Raw genomic sequence first — 20743 nt, forward strand, 5'->3', positions numbered from 1 at the left:
AACCCCATGCCTCCCTCTAGCAACTGGGCCTGGGGTCTGAGGGCAGGTCGGGTGGTGGCACTGGCACAGGTAAGAAAGCTGCTGGCAGCAGGATGAAGGGTACGCACCCAGCCTCCTGAGTGTGTGAAGCTACTTCCCTTCTTGGCATAGGACTAAGGAGGGAGAGAGACCGGTGTTTATTGAAGCCGTTATCCTGGCAGTCTTGTGGCCTGGTACCCAAGCTGAAGCCAGATAGGTAGGGCTGGCTCTAACTGGGCCCCAAGGCAGGGCTTCCTTGGGACTCGAAAGCAGCAAGAAGCTGGCATCCTGGCCCTGGGAGAGGCCCACTGGTTGGCCTTCTCTTTCCACATTCACTGGTCCTCCAAGGACTAGTCTCGTCTGGGAAATCTCAGGATCACAGCTGCCTGGCATTAGGCCTATTGAGTAACAAGACGAAGGCAGCTGCTTCTACTAAGTCCAATTTTCCCTTAAAGTCACATCCAAAGGCGTTATTCCAGGACCTTGCAATGGAGACGTGGTGTTCATCTAGTCATAGTCTTGGAGGTGTGGACATGATATCAACAGTTTTATTGGTCTGGGGCATATTTGCTCCCACCCAAGACAGCACTGGTCTGTGTTTGGAAAGAGGCCTGAAGCTTGGCTGGCTCTCCCAATATCACCCTGTGTTGCCATCACCATGTGTCCCCAGACAGGTCTTCCTTCCTCCTCTAGGCTGCAGCTGAGTTTCAACCATAAACTGCTCAGCTCTAGAGATTCAAAGGAACCTGCCTCTGCAGTCACATATCCTGACTGCCCCACTTCAGTGGTAAGGATCCTGTCCCTGGGCTGGCTGGGACAGTGAAGGGACTTGCAGGCAGCAATGCTGTCCAAACCATGAACTCTCACTCAGCCCCAGGCCCTACTCTGTGGTGTGTGACCTTCCAAAGCCCATCAAAGTGTGTCAGGGCTATGCCAGTGCCCCTCAGAGGCAATGCCTCATGCTGCCATTCTGACCCTGAGGGCAGCTCTCAGCCCTTAGCCAATGGTTGACCACCTCCTTTTTCTCTTCCCAGATAGGCTGGTGGCCCTTCTCCAGCAGGGTCTGAGGCTGGTAATGGCTCTACTGCCTGCTGTGGCTGGCACAGTCCACATGCAAACAGGAGCTCAAGCTGCCCTGAAAGAAGAGGCAAGAGGTGGGTTTTTCCCTGTTGTAAAGGCATTTGGTGAGTGTTTACTTCCTGCCAAACAGCCAGGCCAATTCCAGCCCCACCTTCCCAGAGCAGCTTTGGTAAGAGGCCAGAAAGTTGGAATTTGGGCACTTCTCTCTCGGAATGCTGTGCTTGGGGTAAAGAGGGCCTTCCTTACCCTCTTTCATTCTTCAGCTCCACAACCAATAACATTTCTTCACAATGTATCTGTAGCCAAAGTCAGCCTGAAGAGCTGGTCTGGGTCTCTTGAGGGGTGGTGTTAGTGCCATGCAAATTCATGTGGTGTTTCCAGTGGTGCAGCTTCTACCAGCCAGGTCTGCTATTTGTGGGTAAGGGCACTGGGCCAACCCCAATCTGAGAAATGGTGACAAAGACCAGCATGGACACATCCCCTGGCCAAGAAACAGTTTGCCCACAAAGTCACCTTGACTTAGGGGGCAAACAGCATCTGTTCCCAAGTTAAATTGCCATATCTCAGGAATAGCAAGAACCCTGTTGACTTCTTCTCTCAACAGGCCTAGAGATGGGTGGAGTGTGGGGCAGGGGCAGGGGATGCAATAATCATAATTTGAGTGAACAAAGCCAAGCAAAAAATGTTCCAGATGCCATTTCCAATAAAGACATGTAAAAGGAGCCCTCTCCTATGGGTGATTAATGAGAGGTTGAGCTTGGCAAGATTAGCGTATTCCAATGTCTTCCTGACAGCGAGCTCTTCCCCATCAGTATTTCCAACCTAGTTTAACATGAAAACTGCGTGGATGCAGGAGAAGAGAGGGCGCCATTCATTCCATAAAGAGCTGCAACTGCCATGCAAATCAAAAGTCTTGAAGCTTGGCAGAGTGAGGGTAGATCACAGTCTTTCTTTCCTCCCAAGAAGCCCTGTCTTTTGATGATGCTAAGGACTTGACTAATTGGAAGATGAAAGCTCTTTAAAGGGCCCAGAACAGCAGCTGAGATGCCTTTGGTATCCTGTCTTGGAAGTACAAGCCTGGGGCCCTTATTTCAGAGTCCAAATGATGGGGTGGGCAAGGCTAAAGGAACTTTTTGTGTTGGGAGGCTTGAGAAGGGAATAGTTTTCTCTTTTAAGAAACTGAGATACCTCAAGCTCCGCAAAGTCTAAAATCCCCTCTATTGCTGGCTGTGAAAAATGGACCCTCATTTTCTATCTTTCCCCTGAACCCCACAAAAACCCAAGCCCCTATATTCAAGCCTAATTTAGGTTGCTTCTCTTCCCTTATCTCAATTAAAAGACCGTGTTCCTTGTGATGAGATTATGAAAACTACCTTTAGAGGAAAAAAGAACAAAAATTCAAAAGCATCTGCAACTCAGGGAGTCACAGGCTTAAGAGAAGAAGGAAAAAAAATCCTATCATTCCAGAGTTCAAGACTCTATGGCAGTGTCCACAATAGAACCTTGTTTTATCTTCTGGTTGCAAATGGATAAATTTTATCACTCCATCAAGAGGATTAGTGTTTTTGTCTTTAACCCGAGCTATGGCAGGAAAGGCTAAAAGGCCCCCATCTGGTCATGATGCCAAAGTCCACAGCAATAGGCATTGAGACACATGCTACTTGATCCTCTCTAAGGACAGCTAGCTGGGATGAATAGCTTATAGTCATCTGATGTAATGATGGCAGCTACGCCAAGGCCAAAAGTAATAGGAGTGGGGAGGATCTGTACCATAATTTCACATTGTTAATAGCAAATAAGCCCCCCATCCCCAAGCAGGAGGCAGTGCAGACTTGGCTGCTAATCAGTGGTTCATCATTTATTGCGGGGAAGGGGCAGGGGGCACTAAAGGTTTAGCCTGTGTAAAGGATGCATGCTATATATGTGTATGAGTGTGTGTGTTTGTGTGTGTGTGTATCTATATACACTATACACACACACACACACTCACACACATATGCCGTGTGTGTGTGTATAGTGTATATACATACAATATATATATGTGTGTGTGTGTGTGTGTGTGTATATATATATATATAAAATCACTAACTTGGCAACTGGAATAGGCACAAAATTACAGCATCCCAAACCCGGCGTGGGTCACAAGAAGAAACCCCAAAAGCAAAAACTGGAGTGCAGTAGCAGCAGCAGCCTCCCTGGGCAGATGTACTTGAGTTGAACGTGGCCATAGATGGCAGAAGAGGGAAGTGGGAAAACTAAGGTGAAAACTCCTAGGAGTTTTCCTTGGCCCAAAGGATTTTCAAGTTAAACAGCAACCCCCCACCCTCCCACCCCTCTGCCCAACCCCTGATCCCCATTCACATGCTCAGGCCCCGTGCCCTCACTCCAGAATTGTTAACTACTTGGCTAGGTTTCCATTCATGGCAGTGGAGGAGTAGCTGGTGGCAAGAGAGGCACCTTGCTCGGGACTCTCCTTTGATAGATCAAGGCTGGAAGGCCCATAGTGAGTGGGCTGAGGCTGGGGGTGCTCAGGCCGGACCCTGGGCAGCTGAGGAATGCCATGGGTGATGCCCACAGGCTTGGCCTGGGGCAGAGGGCTGGGGCTGAAGCCTCCAGAACTTGAAGAGCAACTGGGCTCATCAACAGGCAGCAGCACATCTCGAGGCCTGGCCCTCATACTCTGGGAGGACTGTGGCTGGAGGTTATAACAAGGGCCCATGGGCAAGTGTAGGTGTGAGGGACGAGCTAGCTGAGGCCTGGATTCCCCAGGTGCTCTAGACTCTGGCACTGATAGCGACATTGACGTGGTCATAGGAGGTACACAACAGGTTGCTTGCCCATATGGAGACTGGCTGGAAGGCCTGTCCAACTGGTTGGGGCTTACCCAAGAAGGGCCTGGCCCCACTGGAAGAGGACAGGGAGCCCAAGCAGGCCAATCGTAGGCCCCTGGGGGTTCAGTATAGAGGGAAAGGGGACTGTCTCGGCCCCATTCTCCTTCTTCCTCCTCTTCATCTTCTTCATCTGAATCTTCCTGCTGGGCCTGAAGTTCATCAGACTCCAAGTAGCCCTGGGCCAAGTGGGAACTGGAGAGCTCCATCTCCAGGGTCTCTGCAGTGTCGAGGGAGCGGCTTCTCCTGTTGAGGGCCATAGCAGCAGGTGGAGGTCGAGGGTGCATGCCAGGAAGTCCCAAGTATCGAGGGAGGCTGCTCACACCCCAGGGCAGGCCTTGGTAGAATCGACTGTGGTAGTTGTTGAAGGCATGTTTGTGATAGTAGCCCAGCTCAAAGGCTTCCAAGGAGGCTGCAAGATCTTCTTCATTGTGGAACTCAGGATTCTCTTCACACTTGCCTTCCCCATCCCGTTCCACATCAGCAATGTCAAAGGTCACCATGGGAGGCAGCTCAGGGAGGTTTTGAGTGAAAGATGAGTCAGAGTCAGAGCTGCAGGACATGCTGGAAAAGAGGTTCCCATTGCTGGTGAACTCTACCAGGGCCTGTGAGAAACTCACAGTGGCATTCCCTTCCTTCTCAACCTCTTCTTCCTCTGGATCTTCAGGGGGTGAATAGGTAGGGTAGGCCCTCCTGGGAGATCCTCCAAAATTTGCTTCTTGCACGTCTGGCTCAAACATGGCATCACTCTGGAAGAGCTGCATCAGGCAAGTACTTTGATCTTTCTTGGAGCAGGTTCCTTCAAAACGTTTCTCCAGAGGACGGAAGTCCCTCCAGTCTGGCTCGCTGCTTGCAGTGGTGGGGAAAGCTGAGGTAATTCCCCGGTGGGAAATCTGCGAGGCCCCTGATACCCCTGCCACCAGGCCCATCACTGATGGGCCTAAGGGCCTCATCTGATACTCTAAGATGGGCTTCTCCTGTCGGATCTGGGCCTCTCGGACTTGAGCCTCTCTAGAACGAGCCTCTCGGGCCTGGGCTTCTCGGGTTCTGGCCTCCCTGGCATGACCTTCCCAAGTGTGGGCCTCCCTGGCATAGGCTTCCTTGCCATGAGCCTCTCGAGTATAGGCCTCCCTGGTGTGGGCCTCCCTAGCCTGAGCTTCTCGGGCACGTGCTTCCCGGGCCTCAAGCTGCTCCCGCCGAAGCTCCCAATACAACAACTGTTTCTGGATGGTCACTAGCCGTTCCTCCTCTGTCTCCATTGCCCCAGGTGGCCGGGAGGAAGAAAAGGGCTCAAAGTTCAAGAAGGGGTCAAACATCTCAGAGCTTCGACCATGGAGGTCATAAAGGCAGTCATCCCCAGGTGGAGAGTTCTCAAGACTGTCATCTGGCTCATAGAACTCATATAGGGCATCTCCACTGTAGCTGTCTCGGGGCAGACAATCCCTGCGGACAAGACCCAGGGTCTCACCTGAATCATCCTCAAATCCAGGTGTAGTGGAGTCATAATAACCTTCATCACTATTGGGGGCAGACTCTTGCTGGTCACTCTGAGGAGTCAGAAGTTCCCCAGGGGATAGGCCAGGATAAGACCTAACTGGGTCAAGGAGCATGCAACTGTGGTGGCCTGGGGATGTGGTGGGATGGTAACCCAGGTTCATATTGGGCCTTGGATACATCTGGGCAGTTGCCCACAGATATTCTAAGTCATCATCTTCTTCCTCCTCCTTAACCTCCTCTTCTTCTTCCTGTAATTCCACCTCTTCTTCCTCTTCTTCCTCCTCATCATCATCATCTGGCAAGGCCATCTCCTCTCCACCTCCTTGGTAGGTCACCAGGCAGGAACTTCGCTTGGTCCCATCTCGGTTTGCTCTCTGGCCCCCAGAGGCCATGCTGTCTGTCATACTGTCCATGTCCTGTTCTGCTATAATGTCACCACAACCTGTCAATGAGTCAAAGCTTTTCAGGGATGTCACATCCCCAAACAAGAGGCTCAGCTGGTCACCCACAGGACCATTGGGTGGGTTTACCTCTCCTGATACCACCTTCTCCCCTGTTTCTGGGCTATGGGGCTCCTCTACGCTACTGGCTTCAGGGGCAGGCATGGGTTGCACATGTGCTGAGGCACAGGCCTCCATGGGTTTTTCTGGATCTTTACAGGCCACTGTCTCAGTAGCTGGTGTAGAAGGCTCTGGTGTTGGAGAAATTTTTGGCCCAGGGACATCTTGAGGGGTAGCATTTTCCTTTCTAGGGGCTTGGAAGTTCTCCTCAGAGCAGGGCACCCAAGGGGCTGAGCTCACGTGCTCATGAGGCCTGGCTCTGGCCTTCTTAGGCCCCTTGGCCCCTGGCTCACTTTGCTCAGCCCCAGTGACCTTGCTCTTCCGATGACGGCGAATACTTCTAAAAAAGCCTTTTAGACCTTTCTTTGGCTTGGACATAGAGGGAAACTTCTCAGCCCCAGCTTTCTCTGTGGTTCCAGCCACAGGTGTCTTACATCTGGAGCCTGTCTCCAAAGCCCCATGGGCACTTTGAGAGCTGGGAAATCGGCAGGGTAACTCAGGCAAAGGCAGGGAGAAGCCAGTTCCTTCACTAACAACATCTTCAGGGCCATGGGTTGCTTCACTCAGGCCATCGTGGGTCTTGCTCTTGCTGAGACCTTTCTTGGAGCTGCCTTTCCCAGAACCTTTGCTCCGTCCCCCTCCAAAGAAACTAGGCAGAGTACAGATACCCTTCTTGCCACCAAAGAGTTTCATGGCAGTTTTCTTCAGCCTACCTGGGCCGGATGAGGATGGCTCTGAAGTTGGTCCTTCTGTCGCTTCAGCTGCCTTGTTCTTGGCTCCTTTTTCTGCCGTTTGTTCATGAGTACTCCCAGAGGCTGCAGCTCCCTTGGCCTGAGCAGCTTCATCCTTTCGGGTCTCCATGATGATGTGGACGACTGAGGTATGCCCAGCTGGAAATGCAGCCTCAGGCTTCCAGGCACTGTTACAACATGATCAATCAGGAAGCATCACAGTGGGGTCTGGAGGAGATGGGAGAGACAAAGACAGAGAGACTGGTGAGCAAGCATCCAGGCTGGGATTGCTTTCATGGGACATCAGGCTTGGGTGGAATGAGGAATAAAGTAAGGGAAAATCGGAGCAAATCTTAATCTATTCCATATGCTTGGCTTGCTGGGCCGGCTCCCTCTGGGCCCCAAGGCAGCAAAAGTCTACACTGAGCAAGAAGCCTTCACCCCCTGCCATCTTGCTGGGTCCACTCCCTTCAAACAATCCTAAGCTCAGGGGAACACTGGGTAAAGGGATCTGCAGATGTGTGAAAAGCCTAGCGGTGCTATTGGCTGTAAGAGGTATTATCAACTATCAAAGGGGGTGAGGATAGGGAGAGACAAGAAAGGCAAAAGGGATGTTGGCTCTAACATCACAGAATTTTTAGAAAGCATCTGGCAAAACAGTCCATTGAATCCTCACAGGGTTCCACTAGATTCAGGCCTCAGTTTCACATTAGTCTGGGCTCTCACTGACATTTTGTCTGAGACTGAAAAGTGGACCCGAAGTTTCACTTCCTGTCCACAGCTTCCTAAATTGCCTGCAGAACCATGCTCAGGCCTTCAGAATCTCAGAATAGGAGCCTCACAGATCCGCAAACTAGGTCTGCAATCTAGGACCTGCTAAGAGAATGAAATGGGAGTCTCAAGAAAGGTATGTTCTGGGCTTCAATATTCGCCATTCAAGAGGCCTACCAACATCTTTTCCTCAGAAAGGTGATATGAGGGTGGATCTAAGCCAGACTCTCTATTGGCTGTCCTGCTGGGAAGACATTTTAATGTGGTCATCAGTGGAACCCCAAATTCCACTTGAAGACGATGAGGTGGACTGTTCTCCTGTACTCTCCTCCTCTGAACATTTTTGTCCCCAAAATGTTAGCTCCCTATCTAGTAAGGGAACCCTAAAGGCACTGCATGATTCATATTCCTGGCATGTGAGATAGGTTCCCAATGGCTTTTTAAATAAACACGCCTGATGTAAGCCACACCTTCTGGTCAAGGCTCTCAATTCTCCAAATGACCAAATACCAACAGAGATGGAATAAAAACAAGACATAGCTACTACCCACCACAACATACCTCTGCAACTCTGGTCATCGGCTAGCTCAGTGATCAGCCTGCTAAAACCTGATGACCCCTCCCTGGGAAGTCCCTCACCAATGTGTTCCCTCTCTGTAGAGTAGCCACCAGCAGATGGGAGATCCAGGAGGAGAGGGGAGAGGGGAAGGGGAAGGGGATGGGCAGGGAAGAAAGAGGAAGAAAGAAAGAGATAGGCAAGTACCCTTGGTCCAGGAATAGCTGGCCGGGACACCAGGCCTGTGACTGGTTGCCACAGTAATAAGACTCACACATTCACTTGAAATGGAAGACTGTGGACCAGCACTGAGGGTAGAAAGAGGCTGGCAGCTATACTCTAGCATTGGAGGCCCTGGTTGTGTCTTGCAAATATTAATTTGTGCCTGCTGCCTTGCTTGTCATGACACTTGAATCACTTGGATCATGTGATCATCCAAGCTTCCATCAAGAACACTCTGCATAACTGAATATTAAGACTGGAGCAAGATAACAGCTGGTTATCTAGAAAAGAAAAGAGCAGGTGAAAAGAGGTGTTCATTTGAACCTCTCTGTGGAGAGATCTACATTGCCATTTGCTCAGGTTAGAAATTTTTCTGTGACATATTTTGACATCACACTGGTCCAACTCAGCCCTGCAACTGATAGCCCTACAATAGACAGTGCCCCCTCCCACCTCCAAATACACACACAATCATACCTAAACACACAATTACCCAGTTTTCTGCCCCTGGGTCTGGTGGGAATAGGGGCCCTATCATTTCTGAATGCCCCATTTTCCACAGCACATTTTTACCTCAGCCTTAAAATTACTGCTAAGGTTATCATCACAGTGTTGGGGATAGGGGAGTTAGGGTGGCAGTACTGGAATTGTTTGTGAAATTCTATTCCCTTCTGGAATTCAGTGCTGCAGGCCAGGCAAAGAAGGGAGAACCCCCAGCCTTTGCTTCTAGAAAGCTCCTAGGCTAACAGGAGAGTCCTATATGTAACAGTCTGTTAGGAACTGGACCACACAACAGGAAGTGACTGGAAGACAGGAGAGCGACGTGAGCATTACCTGAGCTCCGCCTTCTGTCAGATCAGCAGAGGCAGTAGATTCTTGGTAAGAGCGTGAACCCTATTGCAAACTGCGCATGCGAGGGATCTAGGTTACACTCTCCTTATGAGAATCTAACAAATGCCTGATCATTTGAGATGAAGCATTTTTAACCCAAGACCAACCCCCTCTCTGTCCGTGGAAAAATTGTCTTCCACAAAACAGGTCCCTGGTTTCAAAAAGGTCGGGAACCACTGCCTTCAAGAATAGCCCGTTATTTCTCAAGTTGGTTGGTGGAGTGTCATTCTTTACACCTGGTAAACATACTCGGAGATAAATGTGAAAGGCAGAAAGACACTCCTTAAGCTGTGAAAAGCTGCCTTGAGGTGGCATTCAGTCTGGGTCTTGTCAGGGAAGAGGGAGTGGCCATGGCAGTGATTTAGGGGAAGGGGTGCTTGAAACTGGCAAGTATGTCTGGGCCTCAGGGAAAACCTAAGAGCCAAGTGAAAAAGTTTATGTGCCTAGACATCGTTGTGAATCAAAGGCTGACTTGTCCTGCTGGGTTTGGGGCTGGAGTTCCTGGGAACAGAGGGATTAGGCAAATTGAATCACAAAGAAGGCTACTTTCCAGAACATTGATGCCCCAGTTGGAGGACAGTCTATTTGGGCTTTCCCTTTCCCTTGCTCCTATGCTCTGTGGGAGTAGAGGGCAGCCCACCCACCTCTCTCTGTATGGTGCCCTTTCCTGCCACAGGGAGCTGCAGTGTGTTGTGGAAGGAGCCATGAACCATAGGGCTGGAGTCCAGGCCATGTCAGCCTCCCATCTGCCAAGGGACCCTGAACAGGCCAATGTAGCCTGCTGAGACTCAGGTACATGTGAGCTATTTTGAGATCAAAACACCTCCTCTGCCTATCCTTCTACCTCCCCACTCCAACTACGGTGGTGTGAGGATTAGATGTGGTAATGGGCTCAAAAAAGCACTTTATAAACTGTGAAGTACAGTGCAAATGAGGAGGATTGTCATTACTCTTATTATTACTCCTTCCAGGTCAGATCCCAGTTTCTTAGGAAGCAACAGACTGTGTGTTTAAGACTGCTCATCTGGGAAAACGATTCACTGTGGGAAGTTAAGGGACTAGCTGCCTTGGCTCACGTTAAGGGGAGACAGGTGTGAGGGGATTTTTTTTTTTTTTTTTTGGAGACAGAGTATCGCTCTGTTGCCAGGCACCAGGCTGGAGTGCAGTGGCGCGATCTCGGCTCACTGCAACCTCCGCCTCCCGGGTTCAAGCAATTCTCCTGCCTGAGCCTCCCAAGCAGCTGGGACTACAGGCATGCACCACCACGCCCAGGTAATTTTTGTATTTTTTAGTAGATATGGGGTTTCATCATGTTGGCCAGGATGGTCTCGATCTCCTGACCTTGTGATCTGCCGGCCTTGGCCTCCCAAAGTGCTGGGATTACAGGCATGAATCACCGCACCCAGCCAATGAGGGGATTTTAAAGAGGTGCATGAATCTATACAAACTCTTCTGCTAAGAGGGGTTTGAAAAGCCCTCTGTGTGTGTTGTGGGAGACAGATGAACTAAGCGGGGTGTCCCTGGGATGGAGTTTCTCTTCCTCCAGTTCAGGCCCTTCTCCTAACCAAGCCCAGGGTCATCTTTGCTGGCAGGTACCAACCTTAAACTGGTACTCTGCGTTTTCTCTCCCAGAGCCATGTCCCCCCACAGCCATTCACAGTGTCTCTGCCTATGTCACCCAGAACACTGAAAAGGAGGGTGGCAGGGTCACCCATAGCTGGTAGCTCCCTAGCGTAGCCCCACCTAGCTACCTCTGCCCCAGGCCTCTTCTCCATACTTTGCTACTCAACCTGGTGCCAAAGCTATCCTTCCTCAATAGGTTATGAAGTCTTTCTTTACTTAGGACCACAGGAGTTCACCAGGAGAGTGTGGTGGGGCAGAAAGCAAAGGAGACAGCAAAGGACAGATTCTGCAGGTCCCCCAGGCTGGCTCTGGCTTTCCCTGGGGGTCCTGCCAAGAAAGTGGCACTTGCAAATGCAGGGCCCCAAAACCCTCATGTTTCTCAACCAATGTAGCTGAGTTTCAGGTGGCCTGGGGGTTAAGAGAACCCTCCCAAGCCACTCTGCGGTCCCTTGCAGGGGCTGCCTGTTGCAGCTGCTGCTATCATGACAGAAAGTATGCTGTGATAGAAGTTGCTGGTGCCATTCCACCTCCTTCAGGCCATTCTGAGGCCAGTAGAAGCCTGGCTACAAAGGAAGAGCTTCTTCCTTCTCCTCTTCACTTAAAACATAGGCAGTAGGCCAACCACATACCTGCCCTAGAGACCCTTCTCAAGGAGAAGGGACAGCTGCAACATGAGCCTTGCTCCAAATCCACTTCCTGGGGCCAGCTTGGCCAACTTAGATAGGGCTGAATTAGGGGAAGAAAGAGAAGCATGTGGATTTATGCAGTAGTTCCAGAGGCATGGCCTTGACCAGCTATCACTCCTCAGGCCTGTTCTAAGCAGTCTTCCTGGAGGCAAGCCCACTTCAGGTCCACCTGCCCTTCTGTATGCTGGGGAGGGTTGGTTATGGAAAAAATGGTGAGGATGGCTCTCCAAAGAGCTGGCCAGTTCTGCGCTGAAATCAACTCTGCCCAGCTAGGGGAAATCCAGCAAGTTTTTTCATGTGTTTATGCCTCAGTTTCCTTAACCGTTAAATGAGGCTATTGAGAGTGCCTACCTCTTAAGGCTATTATTGTAAGAAGTAAAACCAATGCACATAATGACCAAATCAAGTGCATTACATTGCAGAATCTCAAAACATTATAGTAACTAACTTTTATTCATATTTTATTCAAACTATGGCAGGACAATTCCTAGAAGTAAAATCATCTCAGTCAGGGTTGAATAGGGTGCTCCCTAGGGCTCTGTGGGTAAGTCACCAAACCTCCTTGGGGCTCAGTTTCCCCAAATGGCAAATGGTAAATGAGGATAACTGTGTGGTGATGTCTTAGGAGGCTTTACTTGCTCATTCAGCCAACTTTTGATATTCAGGGACTTAAAAGAGTCAGCAACTGGTAGCAGCCAAGGATTACCTGGGACTTTCAACTAGCCAGGTTCTGCAGCCCAGGTCAAAGTCAGCTAAAAGTACCAACATCAAAAGAAATGCAAATCGACAATACCCTCAGGGTATTTACCACTTTACCCTCAGGGTATTTACCCCACTCCCACACCCCCCATTTGCCTCCTCAGCCACCCATTAATCAGGCCTGGTGGGGGATGGCAACTCCTTGTCACAGAGAAGGAAACTGTACCTAGACTTGGGAGAAGACTTGTCCAAGGTCACATAGTGCAATGGTGACAAACCCACACTAGCTCCCAGGACTGTTGAGTCTCAGTTTCATGCCACTCTGCTGTATTGTGCAGGCCACCAATCAAAGGAGGAAGACTGAGTGACAGAACTGCAAAGGTTCCCCTCATATCAGTAGGAACTATAATCTCCCACTCCCATCCCACCTCTGTTCCAGTCCAGCTAAGCCTTCTTTGCAGCATTTCCAGTCCTCACTGGTTGCCACCGTTCGGGCCCTGCAAAGCACATTCCAGAAAGCCTGCTGACATCAGAATGTAGGGGCCAAGAACCCAGCCTGTGGCTGCTCTCCTCACCAGCAACCCCACCACCGCTCCTCTCAAACTACAGGACATGTCACTCTACTCCCCTTTTCCTTAAGAGATACGTTTGAGTGGCCCCAAAACCAGAAACCTGCCAACATGGACAAAGATGCAGAATTTGAGCTATTTAAAGAGAATGACTTCTCAGATTATCTGGAACTTGAATGATCTATTTCTAAAACCCATAGCCAAGTACTATTTGCTCAGGGCCTGAAGGAAGGCTTGCTTGGCTTGGTATCCTCTGATGGAGCTGCAGAGGCAGCTGGCAGAGCCCCCTCAGCTACACCTGCAACCACTCCTCCTCTAATTTCCAGCCTTCCTGCTGAGGGGCACCTCCTGCCTGGGGGCATCTCACCAACTCCAGAGGCAGCAAGACCCCAAACTGGGACTTCTCTCCTCTGCCCCTATTCCCCCACCAGCCCCCTCAACTGATTTGTTCACATACTGAGCTTCATGTAATTCATTCATCTCTCTCAAATGGACCCTCCTTCATCTTACAGTCACTACATCTAGCACATAGCAGGAGCTCAAACAACGCTGATTCAACTGAATTCTAACTCAGCTGAAGTTTCTTGGCCCAGAACTGGAATGTCGGCCTCACCTTCTATTGGCTGTGTGATTTGAGAAAGTGGCCTAACCTCTCTGAAACTCAAATGCCTTATCTGTAAAATGAAGAAAATTATATTTATCATGCAAGATTGTGGTAAGAATTAGAGATGATCAATGTAAAAGCAAACTGATAACTAGACACTAAGTGGATATTCAATAAAGGGCTCTCATAATGAGGCCACTTGCAGGTACCTTTTCCTCTCCATCACCTCAACTGCCACCCCACATTCTCCAAAGGTGACACAAACCTCTTAGCTGAGCTCCCTCTAGTCCTTCCCTGCTGCAAACCCCCTGGCTCCCCGCTCCGATCTTATCCATCCTGTACACTGTTGCCAGATTCATTTTCTTACAACCCCTATTTCAGTACATCACTCCTCCATTTACCAAATTATTATGCATTGCCTATAGGATAAGGGCCAAACCTCTATGTCTGATGTTGATGGCTTGCTCTCCCTGAGTGCCCCTTGCAAGTTTCTCAGCTTTGTTTCTCTGCCTCTTGGCCCCAGCCCCAAATACACAGGGGCTTGCCCAGTCTGGGAGATGATGTGGTAATCCACATACCACCTCTCCCTAGAAATGGGCTTTCCTGGTGAGTCTTCTTAGTGCCCCAGGTCTCTCCTCAAGCTCTTGAGGTCCCCTCCCTGCCCAGCTTCCCTTGAATGACAGGGCTCTTACTTAACATTCCCATCCCAGGCTCCCAAACTTTCTTAGAGAGAGGTGTATCTGAGGTGGGTACCATGCCCGCCTGCATAGGCTTCAACTAAGTCAGTACTAGACCAGCTAGAGAGTGAGAGCAGACATGCACCAACTCTTCCCCACCCCCTGTTCAAATGAAGAACAGGAGAGGAGCTAACTCCAGGGAAACAGATGTGACAGAGCAGCTGAGGAAACCTTACAGAGGAGCAGCTGGGCCAAGTGAACAATGGAGGCCTCTGACTTTCCTATGTGTCCACTCCTCTCTACTAACCATGCCCTGTGGGAAAGGCCAAGTGAGGAAACTGAGGCTTGGGAGGGGACTAGGAGAATTTGATTTGAGGAAGAACTCGATTTGAATTGGGGACCAGGAGCTTTGGACTTCTGTGTAAACTTGAGCAAATCCTTTCCCTGTTTTGGACCTCAGTTTCTTCATCTAGAAATGGGAGATTGGACCAGGGAGTCTGCTTGCTCCAGATTGCCCTGAAAGGTAGGAGGGAGTGATCCTGTGCCCAGTTTTCTACTGGCTGCTGAGTCAGGAGGCATAGCAAGGAACACCGGATCGGCTGTGGGGGTCCTAGGTCTTACTGGTAGACCTGTTATCTAGCTGATTGGACCTAGTTCACCACTTCAGGATAGAGGTGCACTGTAGCCCAGCCTCACTTCTTGCATCACTTCTCAACATTCTGCTCTTTCAAAATGCACTGGGCCTGGCCTGTGAATATGTCCAATATATCTAGAAAGGAGGGGGCCCAGAACTGGTCATGCCACTCCTCGCTCCCCTGAAAAGAGCCACAGCCCCCGGCAAGAAGGCCGAGCAGATGGAGAGGAAGGGTTAAGGCATGCTGACTGGGGATGGAAGGTTAGTATCCATATCCGCTTGGAAGCCCAGCAGGGGGAAAAAACAGTATGAGATGAAAGCAATGAAAGCTCTATGATGAAAAAAAAATGCAGACCAAAGGGTCACAAAGGCCCCTGCAGCAGCAGTGTGCCTGCCTATGACCACACCATGCCCCTCAGGCCATTTTCTCCATTGTTCATATTTTCCCCTAATTCCAAAAGGGTGGAGGGAGCAAAGTACTCTTAATAGGCTGGCACCTGTATCTCTGTAGTGGTTCTGGTTTCCCTGCCTGCCTTTGCTAGAAATACACTTATACATGCACAGGTTTGAAAAATAAGACAAACCAGTGGAGATGGAAGACTCTGAGATTATTTAATTCAAAAAACAGAAGTTGGGGGTGGAGAGAGAGAGTTTAATGTCTATGAAATCTCTATTGGATTATTAAGCAGAAGAGCAATGGTGGCCTGCTGCTCTCAGCTCCTTCCCCCAACACACACACATACACACAAACACACATGCAAGGTTTAACTACAGCATGAAAGGCTCAGAATAGCCCTGAGAATGAACTGGACAATGAGGCAGGTGACCCAGGAATGAGTGACACAGAAATGCTATGAAATATTGCCATGGGGGCTTAACCCTTTATCACCCACTGCATCTGCCCAGACAGGATTCAGGCAGGGAAATTGAAATAACATTGGACGTTATCTCTTCTAGCCTCAGGTAGCCTATCTGTTAAGCAAGGGGGGCTGGAAACCCCTTCTCCCTCTTGGTTCTACCTGCCAGGCTTGCTGCTGTTTCCTAGTGGAGCAGGGTTGTTTCTCCCATACACACTATCCAAAAGTGGAGATGTAACAGTTCTTGAGAAATTTTGTTTTTTGAGACAGGGTGTTGCTCTGCTGCCTAGGCTGGAGTGCAGTGGCGTGAACATGGCTCACTGTAGCCTTGATGTCGCAGGCCCAAGAGATCCATCTGCCTCAGCCTTCCGAGTAGCTGGGACTACAGATGCACACCACCACCACTCCAGGCTAATTTTTTGTATTTTTCATAGAGATGAGGTTTCACCATGTTGCCCAGGCTGGTCTCGAACTCCTGGGGTCAAGTGATCCACCTGGCTAGGCCTCCCAAAGTGCTGGAATTGCAGGTGTGAGCCACCATGCTTGAGGAATTTTTTTTATTTTTTTATTTTTTTATTTATTTTGTTTTATTGCATTTTAGGTTTTGGGGTACATGTGAAGAACATGCAAGATTGTTGCATAGGTACACACGTGGCAGTGTGATTTGCTGCCTTCTTCCCCTTCACCTATATCTGGCATTTTCCCTCATGCTATCTCTCCCCAACACCTCCACTATACTAGGAGGGGATCATTAGACTGACAAATTCTTCTAACTACTTCCTCTCCTTCTGAAATGTTTAGTCCCAGCAAAGCTGCAGACCAAGACCAACAGGCAAAAGAGACATGAAACGACAGAGAGGTTCCCCTTATGAAGCTCCCAAGTTAACTCAGTCCCTCTTTCCTCTTAGGGAATGAGGGAGGTAAGATGAGGGTGATGGTTAATGAGATCTGCATTGATTCCTGTACAGCAGCCCTTTCCACTGGACACAGTAGAAAAGGGCGCTGTACAGGAAGCAGCAGTCTATCCCTAAATAGCTGTGTGACCTTAAGCAAGCCCCTGTTGCTTTCCAAGGCTCAGGATTCCCATCTGTAAGCACAGGGGTTCAATCTGGTGCTAACCCAAGGACCAACAAAAGCCCATCAGCAGAGGCCTGGGGAACACTTCTCAGACCCAACCATGTTGGTATTTATGCTCAGCTTCCTACTTCTTCCTGCCTTTTTCCCTGCAATTCCAAGAGGAGGCTGACATACTAAAACTTTCTTTTGGAGGTAGCCTGCCCACAGGTCTATTTCCAGATTCAAAGGTGGCCTCTTACCTGCCTGACTTTGCAGCATGCTTCTGATCCCTTTCTAAGACCCCATTCTAAATCTCATTCAAAAAGTTTGTGTTTATTACAGCATATTTATATAAAAAAATACCAACTCCCTGCCAAGTCCCTACTCTTTGATGTCCCCTTCCCCTAAAAGGATCAGATTGCCTTTCCACAGCCTGGCATCTGGGAAACCCCACCACTGAGCCTCAACCTCTTCTCTACCTCTGAGCCACACCATCTAAACCAGAATAGACTCAGTCACTCCCCTCACCCTGCCTGTCAACCACTCTCTCCCCTCCCATTCCTAGGTCTGCTTACCCTCTGCCTACCAAACACCTCTACTTTCTGGCAGCTTCCAAGGACGATCCCCCTGCTTATACGGATCTTTGATCTCTCTCCCCGTAGTTTGCCTCTAGGCTCATGAATCAGCAACCAAAGACATGCATAGTCTGGGGTCTGAGCATTCCAAATCCTGAACCTGTTGTTGCGAGAGGATATATCCTAACTTCTTTTTCTTGTAATTGCAATCATCCCCCTTCTAATCCGTCCTCATTAGGCACAGTCAATACATATCTCAGCTTTGAGTACCATTTCTCTAGTCACTTTTATATGAATCAAGTTAAGCACAAATTGGAAAGGCAAAGGTCTTCTCGAAAACTCTACAAAGAAAGCAAGTCCTTCTGGAACAATCATTACACTTGGCTTTGAGAGGCTTGTGGCCGAGGTCCAGGTTTTATTTACTCCTCCAAAGGGTTCTGAGAGAACCCAGACATCCATGATATCAGAGAGACAAAACAGAGGCAGGCCAACTTAATTATAGTCTGCCTCCTATTATAATTTAAGCCTGAATATGCCCAGGAGAAGTAGGCAGCCCTGGAGGAGTTCCGAGAGGAAAGAAGGCAACATGGGTGGGCAAGACCCAGGCAAAAAAGGCACCAAGGAAAGGGTAGGCCCAGAACAGGGGTCTGAGAAGGAAGATTTGCACAGGTATAGGCTGAGTGGGTTTGAGCGTGGGCAAGGGAGTTACATAGAGCACATACATTAGGTGCCTGTTGGCCTGAGACAAGGCAGAGGGCAGGTCCAGCCCTGGGATGGAGATGCCCAGCTGCAAGTAGAGGTTTGTGTTGGGGCCTAATCAAGGTGGGAGGAGGGTGACTGTAGTGTGATATCTGTGGTCCCGGCTCCTGTCATAAAAGTCCATATCTAGCCTTCCCTCAACTGAGGGATTTACTGGGTCTCATTGCCCCTCCTCAAAGATGCCAAAGCTTTGCCTGGGCCCTGCAGCCCGCAGGGCTCTCCAAACAAGAGGTTAATCAAAGGTCCAAGAAGAGCCTACCAAGCCCCTCAGTTGCTTCCTCTGTCCTATTCCTCAGAAAGGCCTAAGAGCTCACTGCCAGAGGTGCACCGTGGTGCAGTAACTGTACAGTGGGTGGGGCTGAATGAGGGGAGCCGCACTGGGGGAGGGGGCTCTGCTTGAATCCCAGTGGGGCAGGCAGCCCAACAGTGCAGTGCCCTGCCCTCCACCTTGCCCATGCTGCTGCAGCAGGCAGGCAGAGCCGCAGAGGGAGGTATTTCTGTGCAGAACAAGGCTCGCCTTGACCCCAAGGCCCATGCCAAGGGGAGCGAGGCCAAACACAGACCAGCTCTGCGGGGCCAGTCCAGCTGCCGCCTAGCTGCTTGGGCTGTGACGCATGTGGCCGGCGCAGCCCCTCACCACTGGGGGAGCCCAAGCAAAGTCCAGCGTTCGGGCGGTCACCAGTGTCAGAAGTGTCTCCAGCAGACAATGACAGCGGCCTGGCGGGCTGGGTATGTTAAGTAACTGCGAAGTTGGAGGGTTTGGCCACTCGCTAGCTCTCTTGTACACACAGAGATGGTATGATGCGTTTTGTACTACAATGACGGCCCCTTAGGCCTCTGGCAAGGCAATGCCGCCCAAACGCCGTGTCCATCGCTATTTTTAAACGGGAGGCTGCAGAGAAAAACGCGGCCAGTATCCTCCAAGGGAAAAGGAGGTGAGGCGAGGGGGGAGACAAAGCGGCCTTGCAGCTCTAACTCAAGGACTAGCTTGCGCCGCTGCTCTAACCCAAGGACCAGCAAGAGCCAGGCTGCCAGCCAGCCTGCCCGACCGCGGGGGCGGGCGCCAGATGCGCCTGGAGGCCCAGGAGGAGGGGCGCGGCTAGTTGGGGCCGCAAGGCCAAGGTTCTGAAGGGAAGTGTGCAACTGAGCTCAGCCCACAGGCCCAACTGAACTCCTCAGGGGAGGGGGCAGTCTGTGGATGTCTTAATCTACGCCAAAGCCGGTCTCTGTCGGGCCCAAGCCAGCACGCCAGCTTGAGTCCGCAGAAAGGACGGACAGGCTGGAGATGCACAGGGGAGGGGAGGGGCGGCAGCCAGGCAGCCGGGGTGAGCAGTACCCGTGTAACACAGCTGTTCCAGCAAACGTGCTAAACAAAGCTGCGGAGCTCCCGGCCTACAAATGCACGGCTTGGGGTGTTGGCTGGAGGCGCCCTTCCCGGGACTGTGCGGCAGCACGTGCGGGCCCATCTCCGCCTCCCCCGAGAGCCGGGAGGGATGGCCCAGGCTAGCCTGTCTGCCTATCCGCCCTCCCCAACCCCCTCCCCCCAGCCGTGGTCACTTGTGCCCAGGGGACTCACGGCCGCTCGGCCTCTCACCCGACAGTCCGCAAAGCGGGTTCCAAAGGAGAGGGGCGAGAGACCGGGACTCCGACCCTCCCAGTCCTCAGTGCACTCCTCCAGTCCATAGGAGCAGAGCACGCGGGAATGCACCCGACCGCGGGCAGGCGGAGGCTCCTGGCTGTGCGCAACGCTTACCCGGCCCGGTCAGGTTCCCAGCCCGGTTATTGTCCGCTGCGCCGCCCTGGGCCGGGCTGCAGCCTCGGCTGCCGCGGCTAAGAGCGCCGCCACCGCAGCTGCTGCCGCTACCGCCGCGGCTCCAGTCACCTCCTGCACTGACTCCCCTTCCCCAGGCTTTGGGTAGCTCCCCCATACCCCCTCCCCCCCGTACTCCATCGCCACCGGGTGGGGCATCTGCGTCCTGATTGGCAGGGGCATGACCCAATCACTATGGTGAGAAGGCGTGACCGTCCCGCCCACTGTTTTCCTTGGTGCGTTTCTCTTTAAATGCAAATAAGTGCGGGCGTGGTGTTGGCAGGGGGCGGAGAGGGTGCGGAACCCCTGGCTGGGGCTCCCCTCTCCTGCCCCCACGCCCGGCGGGTAGTGGCGTGGCTGCACAGTGGCCTCAAGGAGACGATCCTGCCCGGATGGGGTTCACCGGATCCCTGGAGCTCGGTTTCGGTTTTCACGCACTCCCATTTCCGTGGCCGCTGTGCATTCGCTCTACTGTGCCCTGGCCGCCACCAGGCAGTTTATTCCTCAGCTAGAGGCCGGGGGGAGTAACGAGGCAGAGAGGTTGAGGAACTTGGGGAGACTGCAGAACCTCTTAGCACCTCGGCCTGCCCATCGTTAGTCATAGAGACAAGGCCCTGCGGATCCTGCCCCAGGCCACCCGGAGGAGGGACTCACCTGCCAGGAAAGTCAGCTGCAGCGCCTGCGCCCCAACTTCGTCCTCCTCTCTGGCACACCAGGGCCCTTAGATACCATAAAGGCCAACTTCCACCCGTTACCGACGTGTTGCCCGGACTCTGCCGCCCAGAGTAGTGAAAGCCCCTCCCCGCAGTTACCCAGCCTGCCGGTGTCGTGGGCCAATTTGGAATCCAGAGCCCGGGGCTCCCCTTCCAGGATTGCTTTCACTTTTCTTCTCTGAGATGATACCTGTTTCCATAGTTTAACCCTCACCCAATTTCCCACCTTCTATGGAATGCGGAGGGAAACTCCAAGGTCTCCAGAGT

The 20743-nt window shown here is 51.3% G+C and overlaps 1 protein-coding gene and 1 long non-coding RNA gene across 4 annotated transcripts in view; one reads left to right on the plus strand and one right to left on the minus strand.

Moving 5' to 3' along the window:
• Positions 1–3441: 3441 nt before the first annotated feature.
• AMER1 (APC membrane recruitment protein 1) lies at positions 3442–20594 on the minus strand. 3 transcript variants are annotated; one of them, XM_032255793.1, is made up of 2 exons: positions 20418–20594; positions 3442–7002 (listed from the first exon to the last, which is right to left on the minus strand). In XM_032255793.1, exon 2 carries the CDS (start codon positions 6902–6904, stop codon positions 3497–3499), a length of 3408 nt encoding a protein of 1135 aa, XP_032111684.1. In that variant the 5' UTR covers positions 6905–7002; positions 20418–20594; the 3' UTR covers positions 3442–3496. The 3 variants fall into 3 exon arrangements, with proteins under 3 accessions (XP_032111684.1, XP_032111683.1, XP_032111682.1); XM_032255792.1 differs by lacking the exon at positions 20418–20594 and adding an exon at positions 19707–19881; XM_032255791.1 differs by lacking the exon at positions 20418–20594 and adding an exon at positions 19548–19851.
• The window catches only part of LOC116535020, a 167331-nt gene continuing 164997 nt past the window's right edge, over positions 18410–20743 (plus strand). The window contains exon 1 of the long non-coding RNA XR_004262004.1: positions 18410–18682. This is a non-coding gene — a long non-coding RNA (uncharacterized LOC116535020). The remainder of the gene's footprint in view (positions 18683–20743) is intronic.

This window comes from Sapajus apella, unplaced genomic scaffold, assembly GCF_009761245.1.
Source record: "Sapajus apella isolate SASKATOON/1434 unplaced genomic scaffold, GSC_monkey_1.0 scaffold91, whole genome shotgun sequence".
Lineage (NCBI taxonomy): Eukaryota > Metazoa > Chordata > Mammalia > Primates > Cebidae > Sapajus > Sapajus apella.